Source organism: Emydura macquarii, unplaced genomic scaffold (genome assembly GCF_026122565.2).
Source record: "Emydura macquarii macquarii isolate MOO-44397 ecotype Brisbane River unplaced genomic scaffold, CSIRO-AGI_Emac_v2 contig_691, whole genome shotgun sequence".
Classification (NCBI taxonomy): Eukaryota; Metazoa; Chordata; order Testudines; family Chelidae; genus Emydura; species Emydura macquarii.
This window is the reverse complement of record NW_027130828.1, coordinates 11,446,637-11,473,910: the sequence shown is the minus strand read 5'-3', so window position 1 is coordinate 11,473,910 and position 27,274 is coordinate 11,446,637. Positions and strand designations below refer to the sequence as shown.

The following is a 27,274-nucleotide window of genomic DNA, read 5'->3' as shown; positions in this document are numbered from 1 at the left end:
TCCCACGCGTTCCTCCCCCTGGTGGCAGTCAGGCTAGGTGGCGGCGCGCGGGGGAAGGAGACGCTGCCCTTCTGAAGCTATGGGACGCGGCTGGGTGAGAGGCGGCTCAGGCAGGGCTGCGGGCTCCCCCTGTTGGGGGTGGTAGCGCCCGGGGTGCCGGGGGGATGTGGACTCTTCCATTCGCGGGGACGGGGAGGGGAGGTTAATTTGTCTCTCAGCTGTAGGTGGGACGCGATGATGGGCCCCGGGTGGCTGCAGCTGGGAGCCCGGGGCAATAGGGACAAGCTGGGTAAGTGGCTCGGGCTGGGTTTGCAAGCCTGCCCCGGGGAGAACTGCCCCATACTGCGGCGTCTCCCCCCTCCCCACCCATGGGGGCAGCCCCCAGCACCTCTGCCCGTCCCCGGGTTTGTGCCCCGCAAGGGGGCTGTGCTGGGGGGGGGGGGAGAAGGTATAATGCAGCCACCTGCGGCCGGCGAGCCTGGAGGAGGCGACTGCCCAGCGTGGGGCTTCGTGCCGTGCCCGTGGTGGATCTGGCGGCGCTGGGGTTGGGGGGCTGGCCAGCGGGGGGAGGGCGGCCTGGAGGAGGGGGGGGGTCTTATGGAGCAGCCGAAGTGACGGGTGCCTTGCACTGGCCTTTGTGCTGGCCTCGGCGAGGTGTATGGCGCTGCAGAAGTGGGGTGGGGAGCGAGGTTTATTACAGAGCCGGGGGGTGCGGGGTGCCCACCCCCAGGCAGTAGGGCAGGGAGGCGGACAGGCTGCGCCGTAGCACTGCTTCTGGGCTGGGTTCCCAGTTCCAGTTCCAGTTCCCTTAGAGAAGCGTCGGTGCAACAGCGAGGGCTGGGAGGGGGCAGCAGGTTGGGTTCCACAGTGGGCTCATACCAGCGCTGAGAGATCCCCCCCGCCCCCAGCGATGGGAGTCTGTGCTGGGGGACTAGCTACATCTTGGCTCGTCAGGGAGTAGCCAGGGAGGTGGCTGACCGGCGCTCAGGTTTGTCCTGGGGCACCGCAGGCACTGTCAGAAAGGTTCTGTGTCTGGGCTCCAGTATCTGACTTCCTGGCCCGAGTTACTGGATCACTGGAAATGCTTTGCATCTGTTTTAAATTTACGCTGCATAAATAATTGAATTCAGCACCTTGCAATAACGGAAACGGGAAATTAAATCACCGTAAATTATTACAGTAGTAACAAATGAAACCCTAAAATAAAGTAATTTTAAAACACGACCCTTTAAAATCCTTAGCTTTCTCAAAAGGCATATTATTTACCTTAAGCTTATAGCCCAGGAAGGATGGAAAGGGTATACTGCATTCTTTGTTAACTCATGACCTTCCAGTAGAGTCCTAGCCAAAAGAAAACTATCATCTTATACATTGTTGCTTATGCTTTCTCTGCTGATGTAATTGAAGCAATATGTGTTGCTATTGTCCTGTATCACCAGTCTCCAGAGTTGGGTACCAGATACATTTTTTATGTTTGAAAATAGTAAGACGGTTTTTGACTGTTGGTCTCATTACATGCTGTTGCCTTTTAAGCAATTGTTACAGTTGTGATCCAGTTACTGTTTTTCATGGCTGCTATCAGTATTTTTGGTGTTCTTTTTTATCTAATTTTGCCACTTGAAGGTCATATTGTGCTGTTTCAAACAGATTTTCTTTTTACAGTCCAAAGAACACCACTGCGTTTCGATTTGTGCTGTCTGAGGCAATGCAGAGAAGGCAATCCATGCTTTGATAACTTGCAGGCTGGATTGCTGTAACTCATCGCTCCATGAATTAGCAGATGCATATACTCAAGTCCTGCATGTACTCAAATTCTCAAGGTGTTTTCTTGATCTATATATTGACTAAATTTTGTATTTAATACAAAATTGTTTTGTTGCCATGGAAAAAATGTCTATCTGTTTGGACTTGTCTTCTAGACCCTTCCTCCTCATTTTCAACTGCATTTTAAAGCTCTGCTTATGCATAAAACAGCTTCCAAATCTGTTCGAACACTTCCTGGAGGCTCCAAGGTCTTATGTCTAGGTCATTGGAGCTGGTTACTATGGACTAGGAATTGTGTTTTACTGAACTGGTTTGAAGCATGACAAGTTTGGCTTGTCAGTGTGACAGGGACCAAACAATGGAATAACCAGGTTTAAAGAACATGCTTTTGTCTAGGTTCAGACCTAGGCTATAACAGTTAACACGTTTTGGTTATACATGCTGGATAAACAATGCTTGTTCAAAGCTAGTTTGTCCACAACTATACTTAAGCACAGCCTAAATTTGGCTGTGTTGGTAGCAAGGGGGTGATAGGGCATTGCAGATGTGACCAAAAAGTGTTATAATTCTGTTCTATTAAAAAATAAACAAACATGTGCTGAGCTAAAGCATTTTTGTTTTAATCTGGTTGTAATGTGACCTGGCTGCTGTCCACATTGGCCAGCAGAATGTATTTAAACCAATTGACCCTGACCTACTTTACAAGCTATTCAACTAACACACTTCCTAGTCCCTCACAGACTGGACCATTGATGTGGTCTAAAAATGGGGCCAAGTCTCAAGCTCCAGAGCTACTTGGACTGGGAGTTCTCGTCCTTGTTTAGTTTGAGAGGCAGACATCACTGTTGGTAAGAATAAGCTTAATATCTCTTTTCTGTGGTTTATCCCATTATAGTTGTCATGCTGTTTTAAATGGATTGCAATGTGCCTTCAGATGCATTGTAGGAAAAATTATTTATATGGGGAGATTGTACTGTTCTTGCTTCTGTATACCTTATTTTTTCCTCTTGCAGAGAGAAAATTCCCAGTTGGAGACCAATTCTGGAATCCTGAGGCACATTTTGAAACAAAGTTGGATTTCTTTGTGAACTCTCTGAGCAGTTCCCATAAGTGTCCTTCCCACAAGCTGACTCCTGCAGGTACTCTGAGCCTCATTCAGACATGGCCTTTCAGAGAACGGAAGGAATGTCCATCATCCAAGCCTTGGCAATGACAGTGGCAGAGATTCCTGTGTTTCTTTACACGACATTTGGACAGGTAAAAAAGAAAAACAGCTGGATTTTCTACAGAGTTATTTGGAGTTTTCTTTATAGAGTTGTCTGCAGCAGTTGTTTTGGAGGGTGAGGCAGAAAAATAACAGAGTGGTGCTGAGGTGAGAGAAATGGAGGATTTAACAGTTGCTAGGGGTTGATTGCACTTGCTTGAGGGACTGTGAAAGGAGTTGGAAACAGGCTTTTTACAAAAGATCAGGTGTCATCTGGGGAGGTTTTAGGAACATCCTGCCAACAGGAGGGAGGGACACTTGTTGGGGGAGCTTTGTAGGTGGGTTTGACACTGGGAAGCAGGTATGTTGAGAGGAAGGCTGGTCAGTGGCTAAGGCCCTAGTCTAGGACTTGGGAGAACCTGGGTTCAATTCCCTGCTCTACCACAAACTTCCTGTATAATCTTGGACAAGTCATTCAGCCTCTCTGTATCTCAGTTCCCCATCTGTAAAATGGGGATAAAAGCACTTCCCTCTCTCACCAGGGTGTTGTGAGGATGAATACGTTAAAGATTGTGAGGTGCTCAGATACGACAGTGATGGGGCCATATAAGTATCGAATAGGAAGGGGAATTTAGCTGTGAAGAGGGGAAGGGCTGCAGGAAAGTTTAGAGGCAAGTATGGTTAGATGCTGAGGAAAGGGATGGGCATTGTAGAGAAACTGTTATGTAGAGAACATTCGATGTATATTCCTCTGTGTTCTAAGAGTCAGATTTTGTGGAAACAACACATTTTGACAACTCATTGGGCTGATCATTGTACTGAATTTCCCCCTCCCCCCAAAAAAGATTATTTTTGGACCAAGTATAAATTGAAATTTTAGTCCAAAGTGTAACAGCTAGTTTTATAAACATCTGAAAAAGTGGGAGTTATAATTATGGAGATGACACTTTCATAGCTCCAAATTTGCTAATGCTGCCTACTATTCACCTCCACTTTTCTCTGTACTGAGCAGAGTCATCTTTAGAGATACTCAAATATAGTTTGTCTGGGATTTTTTTTATTAAACATGATTATCATATATGGAAAAATATACTAATGCAACAGTAAGGATAAGACTGACTGCCCCAAAATCAGGAAATTCAGAGTTGATGTTAATAACAGTAAGTGGGTCGCATATAAGTATTACAGTAAGTGCTTTCCTAATAATAAATGTACTGCTATTCTGCATTTATTTAAGATCTTATTGTGAAGACTTCCATGGAGTATACTGGGCTTTAGCTCAGGCCCTAAATGTCCCAGACCTAATCCACCTCCCAGCTGCCTAGGCCCTTCTGGACATGCCATCTATTACCTCTCAGCCCTCAGAACAGTGCCTTGGGTACCTATGCCTGGAAAATGACGGCATTCATTCAGAAAGCTATAGTGTGTATATGCATATCATCCCCTCCACTCCCCACCCCTGGGAGTTTTGCTACTGACTCCACTGGGGCCAGGATTTTACTTCTGGTTGTTAGTCTGGACCTAGCGTCTTTTGGGCAGGACCACTGGGGCAAACTCCTTCTCTTGTGAAAAGTACCATGGGACCTTTAATCTCCACATAGAGAGGGCAGCCCCTGAGTTTTCAAGATCTCCTCTGAAAGGGTTCTACAGAGCGCGCTGTATGTAAATCATACCATACTCTTAATTCTATCTGCAGTCTATCAGATATGGGGTTCTGTCCTTCACATCTTGTCCTGAACAGTTTAGCATTGCTGGGCACTATTGAACAGTTGCTGTGCTCTACCCCGGGGATGTCTACATTTCACTGGTGGGTAAATCAGTGTCTGTAAAGTACCTTTAGGGCATAGCTGTCCTGGAGTAAAACTGCTATACAAATGGGTGGTGCAGGTGGTGTTACATTGTTACTTTCTTATATCTCTTGTGTTTAAAGTCTGTCTTCTCTCAGCTGAGGCTCTCCCCAGGCCTGCGGAAGGTGCTGTTTGCTACGGCTCTTGGGACGGTTGCCTTGGCTCTTGCCGCACACCAGATGAAGCGGCGTCGACGTCGAAAGAGACAGATCGCCCCAGAAAAGTGTGGTGTTAAGCCTGGAGGAGTCCCTGCCCCCTCTTTACCAATCAGGAAGGTCCCTTCAGTAAAAAAAGGTTGGTACTGCAAAAGCAGGTGCTGGGGGGAAATGCAATGCAATGTAATGTTAAAGGAACCTTTATGTAAGCATTATTGGCTGGGAGGAGAAAAATATAGGACAGAAGCCCAGGTAGTTCCAAGCAACTGGGTAGATCAGGTTGCTAAAGTAGTTCAAAATACTGTACAGAGGCAGAATGAGATCAGGAGGCAAAACTAGTCAGACCATAGCCTAATAGGAGCCATGGTACAGAATAGATGGCAGAATGGAAAAAATCATTACCCGGAACACAAGTGATCGAAGAGTGGCTGCAGGGCTTTACAGTGTGGTTTGCTGTTGCCATCAGCTTTAATACAAAAGGAGACTGTAGACCCCACAGTGCAATGCTAAGCATGGCTATATGCATGCAGTGATCTCCATTCTGCAGCCCACACCTGTGTATTGATCTTGGTGACCATGATTAGCTCCATTTGATGCATATTCGATATGGCAGTGGGTTTCTGACAAACTGCTAATGTGATCTTCTTTTGGGTAAAGCCCTGCCCTAAAATCACCTTAGCAGTACTTGGGGGCAGTAAAGAAGGCAGTGTCGTTTGGAGGTATGAGGACAGGCCTGGAAGTCAGGAGGCTGTGTTTTAAACCCAGCTCTGCCATTGACTCACTGTGTAACTTGGGCAAGTCACTTCACTGTCCTCTTGATTCCCCATCTGTAAAATGGGATTAGCAATTACCCAGCTACCTCGGGGTGTTGTGAGGATTAATTATTGTCTGTACAGCACTGTGAAATTATGAAGCTCTATAAAACACTAATTATGAAGTCAAGCAAGTTTGCTGGCTGTATACTGGCTGTTTGCTGCTGCGTTTGCACTGACTACACTTATTTTAGCACCGTACATGGCAGGAGAGAAGTCTGAGGCAATGATGCATAATGTTTCTCCAATAACACTTTCCACTTCCACTTCTCCGAAGAGGCGAATAAGTATTTGTAGTTTCATATTAGATGGGGAAACTGAGGCACAGATGTTAAATGACTTGCTCAAGGTCACAAAGCAAATTAGGAGGGAATAGAACCCTGACTCCCAGCTGTAGCTATTAGAAATATGCTTCCTCCTCCTCCTTCTGCACATCCATTAACCCAGCAGATCCGTGCTGTCGCTAACTAAGCACGGTCCCCGTCATCATCTAGGACTGCAATGAAGTCATTTTGCTTTGAACCAGATGTTTTCTGTGACTGCTGCCTTTCCCATCCCACCAAGCACTCATTCTTCTGGAGATGGCACTGCCCCCTCAGCAGCCTTGCGGAGACGCTGCAGTGGTGCTAACCTGGCACAGCACAGGACAGGCTGGAGTGAGCACCGCATCTGATGGCAAAGGTTCCTTTTTCTGATTGCTGTAAACAGAGTGGGAAGACCTAAAGGCTTGTTTTTGCAACCTTCCCAATTACAGGCTACTCCAGCAGAAGGATACAAAGTCCAAGCAGCAAGAGCAATGACACACTCAGTGGGATTTCCTCCATTGAGCCCAGCAAACATTCCAGCTCCTCCCACAGCCTAGCCTCGGTAAGACACCCTAACACCATTGCTGTCCTGCAGTAGTAGCAGAGGAAGGCGTCATATCTATCTGCCTACACTTAGCAAAATCGTTATTAGTTATTCAGAACTAGTATGGTGTGTGGAATTTACTTGTCCTGAAAACAGTTTGTTTTGGGGCAGAGCTTTTGTAGCCCTGAAGGTATTGGCCTTTAAAATTCCATCATACTGATTACCATTGTGCTTTATTTCCCACCCCTCCAAACTTCAATTCCAATATGATTTTAGTGGCTACCATGCCCAGCCACCAGAAGAAGACACCAAATAGATGTACAGGTCATTCTACATCTCAGGCCTTGTCTACACTAAAAAAATAAGTCGACATATTTATATTTATGTCGATTTTCTGCCACCGCAGTGGTGGCTCATGCCCACACCGCTCTCCTGGGCTCAGTGCAGTACATCCTCACCAGGACCACTTCCACCAACCTAAGGGGCAATGTGGGGGGAGCTGTGAGAGACCCATCTCTCTGCTCCCTGCCAGGAGCCCACAGGCTCCCGGGCACCCTGTGGGCTGCCCTCTCCCCACCCCCACTCCTGGTCCTAGCTGGGAGTTGGGGCAGCCGCACGGGGACTTCTCCCTGCATCCTGCCTAGTTCCGGCTCTGAGCCGAGAGCGGGTTGCAGCAGCCTGCTTTCGGGATCGGGGCTGCAGAGTCCTGCGCCCTGGCTGGCAGCCAGGCAGCAGCCACCCACAGCTTGCCCGCATCCTGGGCTCACAGCGTGGCAACGGTCACCGGGGAGCTGGGAGGCAGCCTCCTGCAACCCAGCTCGGAGCCCAGCAGCAGCTGGCAGCTGCCCACGGCTTGTCTAAGTCTGGGAGCTTGCAGCGGCAGCCACCTGCATCCTGGCTCGCACCCGGCTCAGAGCACCCGCGCCCTGAGCTTGCCCTGCAAGCCAGGTGGCAGCCTCCAGCTACCCAGCCCATAACCGGGAGCCCAGCGGCTTGTGGAGCCAGGCTCCAGCTCTTCTTCTCTCCTCTCCGTGTCCCCCTCCCCCCCCACTTGTCAAGTATGACAGACCCTCCACCGCTCTAAAAGGACACACTGATACTGTGTCACCTTAGCTCTGCCAACAAAAGCCCTGTGCCTCTGGTAGAAGTGGTTTTATTTTGTCAGAAAAACAGGGCAGTTTTGTCGGCAGTAGTCAGTGTGTACACCAGCACTGTTTTGTCGACAAACTGTCTAGTGTAGACCAGGCCTCACAGAAAGGGTGGGTGGGAATAAACCCCTGCCCGATTTTATTGCTATGGTGCACAGGTAGCGGCTAACTGGAGAGTAAGTAAAAAGACTTTTGCAAAGCCAGGGCTTAGCTTAAATAGGCAAGGCAGGGGACATGCAGCAGCCAATCAGCTGGCCCCATTCCCCTTTACCCAGCCAATGGCTAAGCAGCAAACTGAAGGAGTCAGGGTTGAGGACATAGCCCTCCTCTCTCCCATGCATATTTCTTCTCTCTTCCCTGGCAGCTGTCCAGTCAAAGGTGCTTCCCTGAGCGTACTCTAGGTTTCAGAGAAAGGATGGGTGGGAACAAACTCGCTAGATTGTTCTGTTCCCAAACAACTGGGCTGGTTAATTTGACTGTGATGGGGGAGAATAGCAGAAAAATGGTCCTGCACTGAAAGCTAGTTTTGGAAACTTGACCTATTTTATTGGGGAAGCTTAGGATGAAATACTTCTGAAATGGGTGAATACAGAACCAATTTAAGAGCCACTGCTGATGTTTGTGTGAGATGTGAACAGGAGGGTTCTAAGTGGTATTTATTTGCCTCTAACCTAGGGATATCAAATTCACCTTCATGGGGAGGCCGGAATTCCATTTTTAAATGTGGTTCATGGGTACAGATATACATGTAGGACCATATACTCCGCTCTATTCCAAGCTCAGCTTCTACTGTTGTCAATGGAAGCTTTACATAGCGATCAAAGGTAGAATTTGAATTTAGGCAGTAACTAAACTTTTACTTGTGATCATTATTTATTAGTTCAATATCCTATTGTTACATTGAGCATTGTTTGGCAGGAAATGTTCATCTTTAAGACAATTGCTGTTTCTGCTCTTTATTTCTTTTCCTTCTGTGTGTGTGTTTCTCTCTCCTTCCTCACTTTTGTGTCTCTCTTTTCTTCCCTTATTCCCCCTGCATTTCCTTCTCCGCAGTAACTCCCAGTTCCCACACTCTGGGCTTCACTTCCGCCTCTTCCCGGCAGACAAAAGCATCCGCAATGATAAAGCTAATGCTGTAAACTTTACAGCCTAACAAGATTAATGGGTGGTGTGGAGGGAGTTCACACCTCTTAGAGCTGTTGTTTCAGGCTACCTGTGGATTCAGTGTTGCACTTAAATACTAGGGACACATTTAGAAGGCTTTCTCATTTCTTTACAGTCCCGAAGGTTAAGAAACCTCTTTTTAAATGGATGTGGAGATTCTTCAGAATCTGCATATGCAAAGTGGTCAGATCCAATCTGTGGACCAAGGGTTTCACTATTTCTTTAACTAAAAATCCTGAAGATGGGGAGGCCATGGTGGGTGAAGCAGTTTCTATTCTTACCTTCAGAAGTTCGCACCTTGTTAAGGTGAATTGGGTGGGAAACTAATCTTTGGTGCTATTGTTTGGTAGTAAGTTCCTGTAAGGCTGCTAAGGTCCAGAGGCAGGCTCTGCAACTGCCTTGTTAATGCGCCCTCTCACATTCAAATCACCAGCAGCAGTCATTTCATAGTAGGTAGATTAGATTGGAAGAGAGAGACAAACCACCACAAGTCACAGACTCCATTCCTGTTTCTGAGAACATGGTGAGTGAGTGCAGGACCTATTTGGAGACAGCCTGCAGAGCAGATACATTCTCTAGCATAGTTTGATTCAAAACCTTGGGCCTCATTTTTGTGCAAATCAGGGTAAGTGGACTTCATATAAACTAGAAAAGCAATTTAAATGCAGTTTGGCTTCTTTAAAACATATGGCTTGTAGCTAGAGCTACTTTTGAATCTATACTTTTTCATGTACAATGAAATACTCTTTAAACAAGTGAGCTGTTCTGCTCTCTCTAGCTTTGTTTTGCAGGGATAGAGGGAGGGTACTGAGACTCCCCCTTATGCTTCTTGCTAATTATTTCCACAGTGCTACTCTGCTTTGCTGGAAATCAGGTTTTACCAAAGGGATGAGTTAGAAAACAGTAAGAAGCTGATTTAAGAGATGTGTAAGTTTTGGGAGAGTGTCACTTTAGGGTAAAAACATACCCTAACTTCTGGTAAGCTTGACTCCTCTCCTCCTCCACCCACCCATCCCTACCCCTTTGACAAAAAGTCTCCCAAGACTCTTGCTAAATCCTGTCTATACCTGGTGAGTTCCCTGGGGTGTGCAGTCTCTGTCTTTTTCCTTGCAACCTCCAGAAATTCAGAATCAACTCCATTCTGTTCTTTTCATGGAAATAATTTTATCTCCTGCACAAGTTCTCTCTCTAGCATTTTTCACTGTTAATCTGCTCCCTCTTTTGTTTGCAATTGCTTCCCCAGCTATTGCCTTCCTCTTTAAGTGGGGCTTGGGCCAGCATTTATTTCCCTGCAATTCCTCCTTCCTCCCCCTTCTTGTAGCAGTTGTTCTGGTGTCCTCCTTGTTTCTCTCCTCCCCTTTCCTCATCACTCTTGCAAGCGTGCCAAGGATACATCTATACTTTGAGTTCAGTGTCATTCCCAGCACAAGGACATATACCTGCATAGCCAAATTTAAGCTATGCCTCAGTACAGTTGTGGAAATTAGCTCTGAACAAACACTGGTCAGACAGCATGTGTGAACAAAAAGTGTTAAGTCCTCTAGCCTAGGTCTGTACCTGGACTAAAGCATGTTCTTTAAACTTGGTTATTCCATCGTTTGGCCTCTGTCACACTGACAAGCCAAACTTGTCATGTTTTACTGAACTGGTTCAAAACATAATTCCTAGCCCATAGTAACCAGTTCCAATGACCTGGACTTTAGATCTTGGACCCTCCAGGGACGGGGCCAATCATGTGTGCCTGTGGTCTCTCGTGGGTACATACTGGGACAGCTACACTCTATTGTGAGCACACTAGCTTGATCACAGCTAGTGCAGATATGCCTCCTTGAGCTGGGGAGTCACACCCCCGTCCCAGCTCAAAGTGTAGACGTGCCCCAACGTGAGCATGGCTTGCTCATTGCTATGTAAGCCAGTGAGTGGGGTCAGGTAGAGCAGTGGTTCTCAGCCGGGGGTCTGCAGCCCATTAGGGGGCCATGAGCTGGTTGCAGGGGATCTGCAAGCTCTGGTGCCCCACAGGGCAGAAGCCCTGAGCCCATGGGCGGAGTGGAGGGGACACGGGGGTGTCATTCCTCCCAAACTGCAGTGCCTTAACCAGAGTGGGGCAGTCCCAGAGGCATCTCCACACACACACACACACCCCACCTCCTCCTCTTTGCCTTAACCGCAAACCCCTGGCCAGAGCTGGGCAGATGCTGCTCTGGCTGGTGCCATGGAGTGGGCAGCCATGGTGCTCCCTCATCTTCTGCTGCTCAGGGCCCGGGGGCAGCAGCTTCTCCTCAGCTCCCAGCCCTCTTTGACTTCTTGCACAGCTGGTAAGAGCTGCCTGGGCAGGGGGACCCGGCTGCAGAGCCTTTGGAGGAGGAGGATCATGTCCCGGCACACAGCCCATAGCTACCCCCCTGCCTGCACTCTAAGCTAACCCCTGCCCGCACACAGCCCCTAACTGCCCCTCTCCCTGAGGTACCCGTAGCTATGCCACCTTAGTGGAGGTGCTTGCTACAGTGATAGAAGGGGTTTTCCATCACTGTAGGTAATCCACCTCCCTGAGCGGCAGTAGTTAGGATGATGGAAGCAACCTAGCTGCATCTACACCATATGTGTACGTCATACTTGAAGGAAGTTCTAAAAGGAGCTGCTCTTCTTTCTTCTCTCTTCACTGGATAGATTGTGGCTGTGAATTCTTCCAGCCCAACACCAGCATCTGCAGAGCCCTGGGAGACGAAGGTGATGGAAGATCCTGGAGCCGCTGGTGACTCTAGTGCTGAAAACCTCTATATTCAAGGTAAACAAAAAATGAACCTTACCCTGAAAGACTAATCCCTTTATGCTGTGAGAGTAGGAATGCTGTCTCCGTGTTCATTCAGTCCTTGCTCCACCAACAGATAAGGACAGGAGGCGACACTGTTGTTAAGAGCAACATGGTTCAACCAACAAACTGTGGTTCACCTGGAGAAATCTGTTTCCTCTCCTTGGATGAGGAGTGGCGATGATTTCAGTGAATCCTAACCCAAATGAGACCCAACATCCAGAAGGGAAAGAAATATCTGTTACTTCCTTGTGTTCTATTGGGTTAGGCTGCAAATGGGGTTGGGATGAGACTGCCCTCTTCTCTCAAATACTCTGCCTCACAAGTGAGCAAGGAGCCTTATTGGTTGCTACGTCCTTTTGCTATATAAGTGCTCTGATTTCACTGCCTATGTTTGGTTGCATTGGCCAGGGATGGAGCTGTTTGAGGAGGCGCTGCAGAAGTGGGAGCAGGCCTTGACCGTCAGGCAGAGAAACAGCACTAGCACTCCAGTCTCTTGGGACAACACGAAACATGAAGAAACTATGTCTGAGGAGTTGCCTGAGGTACGTGCCAACCTCTTCCCTACATTATCCAGCTAGTGAATGTTGTGAAGAGCCAGATTGGATGGGAGAAAATGAGGTAATTAATAGGAGACTAAACACTGAAAAGCAAGTTTGGAGGAGAGTGGACAAGACAAGGGAGTAGCTGGTATGGCAAGGACCCATCCTTAACCACCTGTAATTTCCTCATGTAGCTTTGCTGGAATTAGAGAGGATGCGTTTCCAATATTTTTGGCTAAATCTTTTTTCCTAGAGACTTTTCCACTAACCGTAAACCCACAATGACTCATGCCAAAAGATTCTTTGTCAAACTTCAGAGTTAGTTATTGAAAGGTAAAGAACAAGACAGTGGCCTAGTGGCTATGACACTGGAGTGGTACTCAAGAGACGTGGGTTCGATTCCTGGCTTTACCACTGCTATGCTGGTTGTCTTTGGGCAAGTGACTTCCTGCTTTGTGCCTCAGTTTCCCCATCTGGAAAACAGGGATAATACTGACCTCCTCTGTAAAGCACTTTGAGAGCCATAGATGAAAAGTATTAATGAGGAGCCATGTATTCTTGTTAATTATTAAGTACAGCAACAAACTAGGTCAAAATAGTTTGTCTTGTCCAACATTATTTATCTTTTTAATGCCTGTAAAATGGAGGGTCTAGCTAGACTGATCACCAATATTGAAGTGAGCTGTCCTGAAATGGAAAAGTTAACTAGTTGCACACTTGTCTTACTAGAGGAAAACAAATTTGTGAGGCTGGACAACTATCTCAGCCATTAGAGAAAGGGGGAAGCTAAGAGAAAGTACGTGCCAAAATACCCACTTAGTGCTAGGAAGCAGAGAGTAGCAGACTTCTTCAGTTACCTACAAAATGGATAGTCTAGGGCTGTAACTGGCTGTCTCCCCCACATTTAAAGGGGGAGCTACCAGAGCAGGAAGCATGCTGGGAAAAGCTCTTATAAAAGGGTGCGCCTAAAATAGAAAAGTTTAGTGGTGACTAAATAGTAAAAGAGATAGCAGCTGCAGGTAATGAAAAGGGCTAAATCTGAATTCAGAGAGTTAGGGATGTTGATGTAAGATACCCTGAGATTCTTATAAAAGAGAACCTGGTGTCTTTGGTATTTGGGATGTTTATCTTTTGTGTTCAATGATATTTATGCAAGTCAAATCTGGATTTTTTTTTTTAAAATTTTTTGTTTGCTATCTGCGGTGTGTGCTTGAAGTGTCCTCTTGTGTTTCTACAGCTAAATTAAGAGTTGCTTTATAATCGAAACAGATCTTGTAGTTTTATTTAACTCTTCTATCTGAGGGTTTAAGATCTCTGTGAAAGTGAAGATCTAAGTGAAGTATAATGAAGGCAGACATGTGAGCTTTTCTTTCACCCCCTCACAGGCCTGTGAACAGAGCAAACTAATGCAGACTTTGTCACATGAACAAACCTCTAGAGGCTGATATCACTGAACTCTTCCTTGTGACTGATAGCCCATTATAACTGTTTCTAGAAGTGACAGGCCAATGTACTATTCCCTCTTAAATGGATAAGCAGCAGAAGGAAAAAAACTGTAATTTGGATTAGATTGCATGCAAACTGCCCTGCCTCCTTTTATTGCCTGTATTGCAGGTTTAACATGAAGTAATTCTTTAATTAGTTCAGTTCATTAATTTAACTGTAACTGGTAAATCATAACTGTTGACTCAAAATTTCATTTTGTTGTAAACATCTCTAACAGTGATCAACTGTGCTATGTCAGCAGCACAATTGGCTATTGAGGGATAGTGTCTGCTTATGTTTAAGCAGGAGTCCCAGAAAAAGGAGTTTGCAGAGAAGCTTGAAACTCTCTTGCACCAGGCATATCACCTTCAGGAAGAGTTCGGGTCAACGCTCCCTTCGGACAGCATGCTGTTAGACCTGGGTAAGGTGGGTCCGGGAGTCAGCTATAGTTGTAGCCATGGGAATATACTAGAGTCCCACCGGGACTAGAACTGAGGTCCATGGAATCTTAATTGGAGATTGGTGTCAAGCCTTTCAATGAAATTCTAATGTTTTATTTGCCAAGGCCTCATCAAATTCCTTCTGGCAGGGTAGAGGTGGCTGTTTCAACAGAGTTCAGGTGTAATAGTGGTATAGGCTGGACAGATGAGATAAAATGCCTTGACTTGTGTGCAGCCTGTGAACAATAGCCGTGGAAACATGCAATGCTTTGCTGTCTACCAGCTGCTGGTCCCAGGTTTCCAATTATTTCATTGTCTGCTAGACTGAGGAAACTAATTAATCTAGCTCTATGGGACCTTTTTCTTTTCGTAGTAGTAGATAAGAATTGGTGGGAGGAAGACTTAAAGGAGAATACAGTTTCTCAGTGGGAAACAGTATTTGAATGAGGAAGCCGCTGGCTAAGCTCCATATTAATTCTTAATAGACCTCATGCCCCATGTGTCTCTCCTGAAGGCCCGGCAAATCTCTTTAGTTGAGTATCTCAAAGAAGTGACAGGAATTTCAGGATGGCCACAAAGGGGCACTGCTGCCACATAAGGACTTGTATATGGGGGGAAATGTGCTGGGTGGGAGGAATGGAGTTTTAGAAAGAGATGGAGCTAAACATCTACTTTTATTTGCCCCCTCCAGAGAGAACGCTCCTGCTTCCCCTGACAGAGGAGTCACTGAGATTTAGGACAGATGACGAAGACAGTTTGACTTCTGAGGACTCCTTCTTTTCTGCTGCAGAGGTGACTCAAATTCTATCCTTAGTAAATAAACCAATCGCAAATTACTTAATTTCCTGCATTGGAAACTTACCCATGTTGGTGGTGGTTCTCCATGTTCCTAAAGCTGGGGAAACTAAAATAATGGCCATATGTTTATTTCATTTAGAGGCATGCAGTAGTAGCTAGAAAAGTACTGTAAAAGCTGCTGCACCTGCTAATATGACTTGTACTACAGCTGAAGTATAAGAAAGGATTGGGCTATGCTCGGGCTAAGGAGGTTGTGATCCCAATTAGCATTGGGAGCACCGGGACTCCCATTCGATTTAAATATCTTGGTGTGAAGTCCAGATATAACCCTGATATAACAAGAAATTTCTTCTGACCTCTTCTGCTTTCTCTGCAGCTCTTTGACTCCCTCCAGATTAGGAAAATACCTTTCCAGCTCTCCAAGCCAGCAGCTGCATACGAAGAAGCTCTAGAGTTGGTGAAAGAAGGGAGAGTTTCATGCAGAACACTAAGGTGAGGTGCCAAAAGGAGTCTTTCGCCAAAAGTCTTGTCATTTTGACTGGAGGTATGAACTACTCAGGTTACTTGGTAGGGGCTCGGCACTGGAGTTAGAATACAATTTAGAGAGAGAGTTTTTTAGCATCTTCTCTGCTGGCTTGGAAATTCCAACGGGGTTTTAACTCGCCTAAGACTTAAGATGCTACTTGGGTTTGTTTAACTTGATTCAGGCTGGATACATCCTCCTGCTGAGAGAAACACTCTAAGATTACTAGTTTCCTGGGGGAGTGAATTACAGCACTTTTCACCTCTGGGTTGTTGGCTCAAATCTAGCCATGGATTGTAATGATCAAAATGATTATCTGAAAATGGCTCGGTGACTTACATGAAAGGAGCTGGTGTTTTCAATTAGTGCCTAGTGGGCAAAGGCTGAGATTTTCAAAGGGGCCTAAGGGAGTTAGGAGCCCAAATCAAGACTCCTCTTGTCTGCCTCTTCAGGAGACTTACTAGTCTTGTTTTGTTGCTGGAATTTGTAACATCCTGCTTTCCTCTCCTAGGACAGAGCTTCTAGGATGCTACCATGATCAGGATTTCCTAGCAAAGCTGCACTGTGTCAGGCAGGCTTTCCAGGTAGGAATTTTCTAGCTCTCAGAATTCTGTTGCATCTACACTTAAGAGACTTCCTGATTGTTAGAATACATGTCACTTTCAGTATCTGTCCTAGTGAATGAAAGGGGCTGTCAAGCCTGTCCTACAGACTAAAGTCCTCCACTTCTACAGAACAGGTAAAGCACAGAAAGTAGCAGTTCAAGCTTCCCTTCTCCTACACCCTCCCCAAAATGTTTCAACTCTCTCTCTGTCTTGGAGTGAGAGGATAGTTGTCTCTGTGCCCATTCAAGATGCGGCTTTGTAGCCAAGACAGATACCAGGTTTGCTATAGCAGTTCTTATAATAAAATTCTTGACTATTTGGGAACTGTCTGGAGACTATCAAACTTGCACCACGCAGGCTACTTGGCAGCCTCTGATGGTAATTGGCCTGGAGTTGAATCTTTGACCTAGGGGTCAAAGGCTTTCTATCCTCAGCCATCCAGTCCCCAGAGCAATATCTTTAGGCTGAAGGTGGCTATGTACCTCTTCTAGAGTTTGCATCATCAAAGTGCAAGGGCTCCCGCGTACAATTTTTTTCCCCTAACCAATCCTAGACTTTTCCAGCATTCTGTGTCTGTTTCCTACAGGAAGGAAGTAGTCTTCTTCATCTTCACTTTCACCCCTTGACCTCTCATTTTGCTTTTATGAACCTCACCTTTTAATGTTAACACTGTGACGATCCTCTTTCCAGTGAGGGACGACTAGGTACTTTTTCTTTAGGACATCTCTGAATAATCAGTAGTTGACCTGAGGAGTTGCTGAGTGATCAGATCCACTAGGAGCACATGCTTCACAGAGTTCATTGCCTTGGGTTGAATAGATTCCACTATTTAAATTCATGTCTGCTCTCAGGCCAATGAAAAAGTGAGATACACCTTTGCCTGTTTCATTAGTGTAAGAACGCTCATATTGTCTCCTGTCTCCCACCTCGTGTAATAAGGGCTTATGTTTACCTAATCAGTGAAAGATTCTTTGTGGTCTCTTCACAGGCCCTTCTGCAGGATGAGAGCAACCAGTTGTTTTTTGGGGAGGTTGGAAAGCAGATGGTGACAGGACTAATGACAAAGGCTGAGAAGGTAGGAGGGTTTGTGAGTGGGAGACAACTCACTTGTGCCTTGTGTGAGTCCAATCCTTCCTGAAGTCATATCTCCGGGCAGAATTCCTTTTGGGCTCTGTCCACTAGCTCCCTGGACTCTTTCGAGGAGCCGTGGACGCTCTCTGAAATTCTCTGCTTGTGTCCCCCTCAGGCTGCATGCTTTTCACTCCTGTCCCTGTTTTTTTTTATTTGTTTTCCCCCGTATTTACTTTAGACCTGGGTCCAGCAGATCCTCACCTTAGGCTGGGGGAAGGGACCTTTAGATGTGGGCAGGTGCCCCAGACTGTCAGTAGGTGCGCTTTGTATGAGTACAGGTGCACCTTATAGACACAATTCCTCAATCCCACTCTCTAGCTAATCCAAGTGTGATTTTTTTTTTTCTTTTTCCCCCTCCACTTTTGCTCCGATCACCCATTTTGAAAGGGAAAAACAAGTACCCATGTTTCCTCTCTCTTCACCAGTTCTACCTGTGAGAAGCTCTGTATGTAGCCTACTCTTCAGAGCCACCATCACTGATGTTGTGGTTCATCAGTGTGAAGGGGCTTCCAGGGGGCTCCCAGCTGACAACCACTGGCCGAGGGGGGCAATCAAGCACTCTGTTCTACAGTGCCCCTGTTCTGCAGAGATCACAGAGTGGGAATCTTTAACGTGGCTTTTACTCATTAAACCAATCCCTAAAGCAGTAAGATTATCCTGCCTTGCTAATGCATGCATGGTAGCTTCTTAGTGGAATCAATTAGTCCCCTATCCGGATGTCCGTCTAGGTACTGCTGTAGCCCTTGTCATAGCATTCAAGTGCGTACAACATACAAGCTTAAAGTGGTGGTGTTGTGGCCACCATGCATTCCAGAAATAAAATCCTTTTCTTTCTGCAAAGCATTGTTGGCCAAACAATTCAAGTACTTAATTATGTGCAAATCGTTTTGATGTGTTCAGATCAAGAGGCTAGGGAAATGTTTAATAGTAAATTGAGACTATGTATCGCTTCTGATTGTTCCCATTGTCTCATTTCTCGGTTCTCATGAAGAACCCCAAGGGTTTTCTGGAAAGCTATGAGGAGATGCTACATTATGCACTGAAGCAAGACACCTGGCCAACCACTCAGCGGGAGCTGGAAGGACGAGGGGTTTGTAAAGCAACTCTCTCTAGAAAGATAGAGCAGAAATTAAAGCCTGAACCAATGTGCTGGAAGGACCCAACGGTGAACGAGAATTCTAAATTCAATATCTTGGCACTTCACCACTTGGTGTCACTGGACCCCAAAGCTACTGCTGTTAACTTACCCCTATTTTGCAATACTTTGTTATGGGAAGGGAAACTCCAGCTCTTTACACCAGGGAGTTAAACTGTGGCAACTAAAGGTACTCAAAATTCCAAATCTGCCTCTGCAAATGGTTTGTAGTTAGGTCTGTAACACAGTGGGGAAGGAAAACACTTATCCAGGGCAGTAGCTGCCTTCAGTATAACTTAATACAACAACAAAATCTGACTGACTGAACTCTTCAAGCTGCACTGAACCTGTTTCTCCTGAGTAGCACAACTACAGTTGTAAAGTTTGTAACTGTATTTGGTTTCCATTGGTTTTGAATCTGCTTATCCTTCACAAAGGCTAGTAGGCTAACCATTTGCTGGTTTAAGCAGCTCCATGAACTTCAAACCATTAAACTGAAACCAGTGGAGTTGTGCCCATTTACATCACCGGTAAACTTGGCCCTTCTTGTAACTAAAGAATTCAGAATCTATTTCTCAGATGGTCCCTCTTTGGTCTGGGTTCCACTCTCTATAAATTCTTGTCAGTGTCTCTTCTGTTGTCTGGCAGGTGGTGTGCATGAATTTCTTTGATATTGTGCTGGACTTCATTCTCATGGATGCTTTTGAGGACCTAGAGAACCCTCCCTCCTCAGTGCTAGCCGTCCTGCGCAACCGCTGGCTCTCTGACAGCTTCAAGGAGACGGTGTGTTAAATGGTGGTCCTTGTTCAAATGACTATTTCATGATTTGAAGGACAAAAAAAAGAGAACCAGGCTTTCTGATTACATAGGAGTCTCTTAAAGGAACTGTCCTATTTTTCTGTCCCTCTAGCCAACATATGAATTGGCCAGTCTCTTGGTAGATCTGAGTAATTTATAGGGAGTCTGTGTTGGTTCTAGCAGGTTCATTCTTTTAGCAGTTATTCTCTGTAATAACATTATATTAAAGGATAATGTGTGTAGACCGTAGACACTCAGCCACCCCCTTCCTAGCTGTTAAGGAAATAACACTTGGCTGTACTTTCCAGTTGGGAGAGGGGTGGTACAGTATCTACTGCTTTGCAGGTGCTTCTCCACTGGAGACCCTACCAGAGTGAACCCTGAGTATTAATGCATTTTTTTAGATCTGTCTGCCCTGCATTCCTTAGAATGTCTGATCTGCAGGGAGCCCAAAAAAGCATGGTGTTTAGAAACCATGGCACTCTTATTGAAATTCCTATGATTCTGGCTTCCAATCTTGCCTATTTAAAAGCAAATCTCAATATTACATATTCACTGCCTTACAATACTATGGTAATGGCCACAGACTCCCCAAGTTATGTGTTTTCCCTTTTACATGGTCTGTTTCATTGCTGGTGAAGTGATGGACTAATATTCTGTTACGATCTGCGTTCTGGAGTAGTTAGGGGCCTCCTTCACTGGACGGCATTGAGGGGTATTCATAAGCACTGTGGTTGGTCTGGAGTGGATTTGAAGTGACCAAATTTGCTTTCAGTTTACATAAATTTAACTTTGGGATTTATCAGAGACCATATCTGCCACTCAGTAAGGGGCTACAGATTGGTGGGCACAAGTAATGCCTCAGCCCATAGGGATGGCAATATACTGGTAAGTTGCATCCTGTTCTCTGCAAAGGCTCACACCATTAAATGATGTTGGGTTTTTTAATTGCAGGCCCTAGCAACTGCTTGCTGGTCAGTTCTGAAAGCAAAGAGGAGGCTTCTGATGGTAAGTAAAACAAAAATAAGATGTGAATTAGTGGGTGGATGTGTGAGAAAGATGATGCGGGGAGATGCTGGGGAAGTGGGGGGAGGGAGGAAGGAAGGAACACAAGGCACCTGGTGTCACCAAGATGTGATCTGAACCTTGCTGAAATATGAATCTAGATGGGATTTTTACAAGAACAGACTGAATTGTCCTATTACCCATATCTGAAACATCAGGAGACCCACTGACACCTTTGCTGAAGGGACCTCCTTCAAGGAACCCAGAGATCATGGCACTCTTATTGAAGTTCCTATGATTCTGGTGCTCGATCTTGCTTATTTAAAAGCAAATCTCAATATTCCATGTTCACTGCCTAGAATACTATAGTAATGGCCACAGACTCTCTAAGTTTATAGTGGTTTCCCTTTTATGTGGGCTGTTTGTTTGCTGGTGAAGTGATGGACTAAGGCCATTTACCTGCATCCCTGCTGGCAGCACGGCCAGCTGGCTGGCCGATTAGATTTTGCCCACTGTGTTTCCCCCTTTTCACTAACTCTGTGCTGCTTTCCAAATGTTCCCTGTCATCACAAACAAGCCTAGGAGACATAACCAGGATCTCATGAGTTGTAATCCAGTTCTGCCACTCGCTCTGGCAAGTTATGTAACTACTGTGCCATAATCCATCGGTACATGAGGATAATGCCTGCCTCACAATGGTGATGCCAGGTGTAACTAACACTAGTAAAGTGCTGTGAAGGTGTACTGCTCTAGGTAAATATGAAGTACTGTGGCGCTGTCAGGTGGCAGTATCTCCAGGTCTCTGCTGTAGTACTAAAAATCATTCAGACCTGAGGGGACTTAAATTACTTCATCCAATTTCTTGTGTTAAATGGAAAATTAGCGATCTTGAGCTGTCTCAGGACCATGAAGATTGCCTGATAGCTGAAGGACTCTTGCAGGCCTCATTTGTCTTGTACTTCTTCCTCCATGGAAGGGCAGTTTAAAAACAGCAAGATGTAGAAGTCCTGTAAGATCTGAGTATCTGAATGATGGGTGTCTAACTCTGCAAGAGGAGTGGCTGAATAAGGCTCTTTTGTAGTGTCTATTCCCAACTTCAACCACTTAAATGCAGCCCTTTCTGGGGTGGTCTGTGGCAGCTGTTTTAACAGTACATGGTAACATAGGCTGAGAAATGCCAGCTGTCTTGTCATGCTCAGGACATCTGCATTTCAATTATCAAATGAGGATGCCTTTTCTAAAGTGGATTGGCTTCTAAATTCTCTCTTGGAGCAAAGATGAGATCTGAATTTCTTTCCCATGACAGATACCTGATGGCTTTATCTCTCATTTCTACTCCGTATCGGAGCATGTCAGTCCTGTTCTAGCCTTTGGTTTTCTGGGGCCCAAACAGCAGCTGTCTGAGGTCTGCGGTTTCTTCAAGGTAAGCTGGCTTTCTGTAGTTTGCTTCTGTATGGGACTCTTGCCATCTTCTGGCTAGAATCTGTGAGCATGTATTCATTGACAGGTCTCTGTTGGAGTAACAATAAGGAACCTGGTTTTGTACAATTTGTTTTAAAAGTCTTTGCTTTTTTTAAATTCAGCAGCCTGCATGATCAGATTTATAAGAATTCTTATTAGAACTTGCTACTTACTAACTATGCTACTCCTGTAAGAACATGCAAAATGAAACACGGGACAAAATCTACAACTTCAGAATAGATTAAGGGCACACATGTATATATTCCATTTGAATGTATTGCTTTCAACTCAGAGGTCAGCCAGAAGCTGGGACCCATATTTGATTGTAAATTCTAAATGTTGCTTTTCTTTCTGGATTCTGATTTGACTCTACCTAACTTGGAACTTTTTTCTTAAATTTAAACTTACATCAAACAATTGCAGTGAGGTGTTACCACAAGGAGTAGGATCGCATTCCTGACTCCAGGGACCCTGTTCTGTGCCCCCACCCTCGTTTTTTTAAAGGGATATCAGTCTTTGTCTCCTAAAACAAAATTTCCTGCCTCACAGGAAACTGGCATGGTTTGTTTAGCCAGAGAGTTGGTACAGTCTGAAATAGATCCTTTGTGTGTCTGATGGGAAGCTTGCAGAATCCCATATGGAATATATTCTTTTAAAGCCAGGCAACTGACATGTCTCTGATGCTTGACTTAGGATAAGGTGGGGGCAGATCTCCTTACTATAAACATTCCCCCTCTTTTTGCAGCACCAGATAGTACAATATTTGAAGGACATGTTTGACGTGGACAATGTGAGATACACAACAGTGCAGTTACTGGCAGAAGACATTCTGCAGCTATCACGGCGGCGCAGTGAGATCCTCCTGGGATATTTGGGTAGTGAGACGACCCCAGAGATGAATGGGACACTGTCCAGTGAAAATGGACCCCTGGAGGAGCTCAACTAATATTCAGCTAGGGGAGAAAATCCACTTTCTTAAGAGACCTTTTTCTGAGAGGTGGTTACACCACCTGTTGTGGTAATCAGTGGCAACAAGACTCTTTCATCCCCTGACATCACTGGAGGCGTTTAACTGCCTGCCCAGAACTACTACTTTTTGTAGCCGGTAGTTGCTGGAAGAGCTCCATGATGACTCACAGGCTTATGGTTTGAACATCCTGTTGTCTATTCCACCTCTCCTTTTATTTTTTTAATTTCTTTTAGTTGTGTCATAAACCATTAACTGCCTGGGCCCAAGATTCTCCTCCCGCATTGCAAGGGGCAGCAGACAAGCACCTTCCCTCCACTATCTGGGAGCAGATCCATGAGGTTTGCAGGGAGTGGGTGGATAGGTAAAATGTTGACAGATTCTCTCCTGGGCTCTTAATTTCTTAATCAAAGATGAGGTATTTTTAAAAGTGATTTCTCTGCCATGTCTCTCTGGACATTATTGCTGATTTTAACTTATAAATTTTACTGTATACAATGCTACTCTCAGATATGGCAGAGAGGTAGAGAAATAATTGTTTCCTATGGGGAGGAAAAATGCTTCTGTAAAGCACTGAAGACTAAAGAATGGAAGTAAAATGCAGATTTTGTAAGGACAGAAGCTGGAAGGGAGTTTGTCTTTCATTCCCTCTGTGATGTTGCATTTGTAAACTAGATTCTTTCACTGAGGGCCTGTTGAGATACCATTGCAGCCTATAATAGGCAGACTGAGAATGGTAGGTGTAGGAAAAGGTTGGACTTGTATCTTGCTTATGCATGCATAAATACTTCCTCTAATATACAACAGAGTGCCTTGCTATATTTCAGAATTAGCCACTAATAATCAGTCTCTCTCACTGGGCATCATGGGGTATGAAATACACAGGTGGAGGAAGGATATGTAAGATGGCGCCTATTACCCTTACTTGTAAAATGAGCAGAGCAGGAGCTGTTAAATCTGAAATGTAATGCAGAAGGTATTACATGGTGCAGCTTATTTAAAAAGCTGGGATTCTGGATCAACTGCTGGAGGGAAGCTCTTAAATGTTTAGTTTCACCACGTTAAACAATGTAGTGTGTTTTGCAGTTATCTGTGGAATCAAGAAGATTAGGTTGGGATTAGAATCTAGTCCAACCCCCTGCTCGAAGCAGGACCAACCCCAACTAAATCATCCCAGCCAGGAGACGGAGTGTGCGTTATAAAGACAAACTTTCAGAAATGTTCTCATATTGGAGTGAAATTGTTGATCATTAACTGTCAGAAGCTTTGTGATTAAGGTTAAAATTTGGCTCCTGTTGGTAATGCAGAGGGTTGGACACTAGCATAGCAGCATTCAGGTAACTTGGATTTGAGACTCCCCCAATTCTTGTCTGAGAAGGGTGGTAGATGATTCTTTCAATACGCTGCCACCTCCTAATGTAAAGCCACAAGTGAAGTCTGAGAAGGCTACCATGTGTCTCTTGGTTTGCCCATGTCTAATTCAAGTCAAAGATAGGACATATCCAGGAGTGGAAAAGCAAACACCATATATAAAGAGTATTGATGCAAATAGGGTTCCGCTTTTAGAGTGATCTGCTATTCCAGTTCTGCCCCTGAGAAAGGCTGGCTCTTTTTTAGTTCAGGGAGCTTCATGAGTCTTGTTGCTGTGTTTTGCAAATGATAGTATGATGAGAATACAAAGATCTTACAGAAGTTGGAGTGAGTGAACTGAGAAAGTTGTGAATTATTCCAGATTTCTAAAGTCCTCTCTGTTTCTTGAGCTATAGTCAGAGGTTCTTCTGCAAAGACATCTGTGATACAGTTTCTGATAGTAAAAGCAGGCAGAAAATAAGCAGAAAGGAGTATAATAGAATATGAAATGAAGAGTTCCCAGGTGTTCCCAGACTCTTACAAGAAGCCAAGTGTAATACTGTACTCCAGGATATTCCACAAGTACAAGAAAAACTGTGTCCCCCAAAAACCTGTCAAACATAATACACACAGACAATTGTTTAGGCATGAGAAAGTGAGAAGCACCAAACCTTAGTGAGGCCTGGTCTGCACCTAAAAATTAGATTGAGCTAGCTACATTTCTCAGGGCTGTGAAAAAATTTGTGCCTAGTGCAATGTAGTTAGGTCAAGCTAACCCACACTGTAGATGCAGGTAGATCAACAGAAGGATTTGAGAGAGAGAGGGCAATTGACTCAGGAAAGCTCTTCCAAGCATGCTGGTATGAGCCAAACAACATTTAGAGAGGAAATGGAGGATCCTGGCAGCCTTTCATACACATATTGATCAGAACTAAAATGTAGGTTGAATTCTGAAAGCAAGTTACTTAGAACAAAAAAATGTTTACACCATTTGGTGCCCTTGCATGGACATCTGGGATGAAAGATGAATTCCAGCAGCTTCGTTGTAGCTGAAAAGATGCTAAAGAATGTGACGACAAATGTAATAAGGAAGAATAATTATAATTCTAAAGAATTGATGCTGTTCGCTTTAGGTTTTTAGAGTTTTTGTTGTCTGTGTGTATTTGCTGCTTTGAGTGTCTTTACCTGAATGAAAATGAATGGATCAGAAGCAGCCCATCTGACACATGGGTAAAAATATTAGCTCTGACTTTCAAATCCTCACTGGAGAGGAGACTAAAACTAGTGGGGTTTTTTTGTTTTTTATAAAGCACAACCCTGTACTTGTATTGTCCTGAAGTTAGGAAAAGTTAACTACTAATTCATCAAGAGAAGGTGTGGGGTGGGAAATGATCCCTTTATTCCCCCACTCCTAATCTGATGTGCTGTCCTTTTGATGACGGCAAAGAAGAACTTCTCTTCAAGGGTGATTGTGGCTGGTAATGCAACTTAATGTAATTGTTTTTATTTTTGTGTCCCTCCTCCTCCCCACCCTAGAAATACTGACCTGTTCCATGCACACAATCAAGCCTAGGCTACTGATATGATCTGCCTCTTGCTCTAATAAGGGAGGTGGACATTTAAAAAACAAACCCCATTCCACCCCGACCAAAAAAAAACAACCCCAGAACAAAACAAATCTGATGCAGCCTGTGAGGGGATAGTAACCTCAAGAATAGTGTTCAAAATGGTCAAATCCAAAGGAGATTATTCTTCCATGAGTAACCTGCACTGATCTACAATCTGTATATAGAAACGGTATGCTACCCGGATATAAACCTCTGAAAGGATTCAGGGCTCCTCTTATTAACCTCAGTGTAGTGCAGATTTGGGCCCAAAAGAAAGATAACATGATTTGTGTCACTTTTCAAGTTGCAAGAATGTATCCGGACTTGGTTGTTTTTATATTTTAAAGTATTTGTTGGAGTGGCAAAGGGCTCTATTTGTAGATGCACAACTGAGCTACTTACCATGGAATCCACTTTGCACTAGTACATTCTTTTGTGTTTGTGAAATTTCACCATATGCTGTGTGCAACAGATGAAGCACCCACCTTACTACGTGCCTGTATGGAAAGTTTCTAAGGGATTCCGTTTTGTGAAGGGAAAGGGGGTTTGAGGATTATGACTAAACAACCTTCTGCCTTCCAGCTTAGTGAGAGATCTCTCTAACAGAAAATATTTCCCAGCACTTTGTATTTAGAGCAAAAGATACTTTAGTATTAATAGCAAGTGAGACACATTTGGTTAGACTCTAGTGATAAGATGGTGTTAGCATTTTTTTAATAACAAACCCTTATTTTCAAGGGGTTACAACTCTTTAAAATTAATAAATCTGGGCTAAAATGTACAAGGTTTTAGCCTTGAGGGAATTTTTAAAAAACATTGCTTGGGCATTATAAAAATAAAAAGCTGATGCTTAAACTCAGCGCTCCAAACGTGGTTGATTATATTTCCTTCTTAAACGGACATTTGACCTGAGTTAATCTGAAGTGGGAGATGTTGTGATGAGCTTCCCTAAGTGGCTAATGAGCCCATGCATGTTTTAATACATTTAGAGAATAGACCAGAGTATGTCTACACTGCAGTTAAACACCCATGGCTGGCCCATGTCTGCTGACTTGGGCTTCCGGGGCTCAAGCTACTGGGCTGTTTAAATATGGTGTAGACTTTCAGGCTCAGGCTCCAGTCTGGGCTCTGGGACCCTCCCCCCATGCAGGATCCCAGAGCTTCGGTGGGAGGTTGAGCCCCAACATCTACACCGCAGTTAAACAGCCCAGTAGCTTGAGCTCCGCAAGCCCAAGTCAGCAGATATGGGCCAGCCGTAAGTGTTTAATTTCAGTACAGACGTGCTCTAAAAGGATCTGTCAGGCAAGTAAGTATCTTTAAAAAAAAAAAAAAAATCTCAAATGTACAAAATTAAAGAAGAGAGAAACCTGCTTCAAAATATCAGAGTTCAGAATGAGTTTGAAGATGAGCGTGATCCATATATTCATGGCAAAGGAGAGAGGATGTGAAATTCTGCTTTCCCTTAACCCTTTTCAACAGGACATTCCACTGCCACACCTGAAACTAAAGAATGTAATCTTGTGCCCGTGACTTTTTTTCTTTTTTCCCCCTTTATTTCCTGACATGTAAATATTCATCTGTTCTTGCTCTCTCCCCCTCCCCTCCGCTAACCTTCTTTTATATCTGTTTTGGATGTGGGCATTAAATGCAAGTCAAATAAATCTTTCCTTCATTA

The 27,274-nt window shown here is 44.7% G+C and overlaps 1 protein-coding gene across 4 annotated transcripts; it reads left to right on the top strand.

Moving 5' to 3' along the window:
* The first annotated feature begins 6 nt into the window (after positions 1 to 6).
* On the top strand, positions 7 to 27,274 carry MIGA2 (mitoguardin 2). Of its 4 annotated transcripts, none has more exons than XM_067542011.1 (17): positions 7 to 94; positions 1,663 to 2,612; positions 2,778 to 3,021; positions 4,899 to 5,109; positions 6,537 to 6,649; positions 11,611 to 11,728; positions 12,164 to 12,297; positions 14,083 to 14,200; positions 14,911 to 15,011; positions 15,394 to 15,509; positions 16,052 to 16,124; positions 17,134 to 17,220; positions 18,268 to 18,366; positions 19,060 to 19,194; positions 20,164 to 20,217; positions 21,521 to 21,637; positions 22,421 to 27,274. In XM_067542011.1, the coding sequence occupies exons 3-17, from the start codon at positions 2,926 to 2,928 to the stop codon at positions 22,619 to 22,621; spliced, it is 1,773 nt and encodes a 590-aa protein (XP_067398112.1). In that variant the 5' UTR covers positions 7 to 94; positions 1,663 to 2,612; positions 2,778 to 2,925; the 3' UTR covers positions 22,622 to 27,274. The 4 variants fall into 4 exon arrangements, with proteins under 4 accessions (XP_067398112.1, XP_067398116.1, XP_067398113.1 ...); XM_067542014.1 differs by lacking the exon at positions 7 to 94 and having other exon boundaries at positions 1,803 to 1,820; positions 2,505 to 2,612; XM_067542015.1 differs by lacking the exon at positions 1,663 to 2,612 and having other exon boundaries at positions 52 to 94.

Bases quoted from the DNA above. Each gene is read 5' to 3' on its own strand.
- MIGA2 (XM_067542011.1), top strand. From the start codon at position 2,926: ATGGCCTTTCAGAGAACGGAAGGAATGTCCATCATCCAAGCCTTGGCA. The intron at 5,110-6,536 runs GTTGGTACTGCA...TCCCAATTACAG, and splicing joins GGTCCCTTCAGTAAAAAAAG to GCTACTCCAGCAGAAGGATA. The intron at 11,729-12,163 runs GTAAACAAAAAA...TGCATTGGCCAG, and splicing joins TGAAAACCTCTATATTCAAG to GGATGGAGCTGTTTGAGGAG.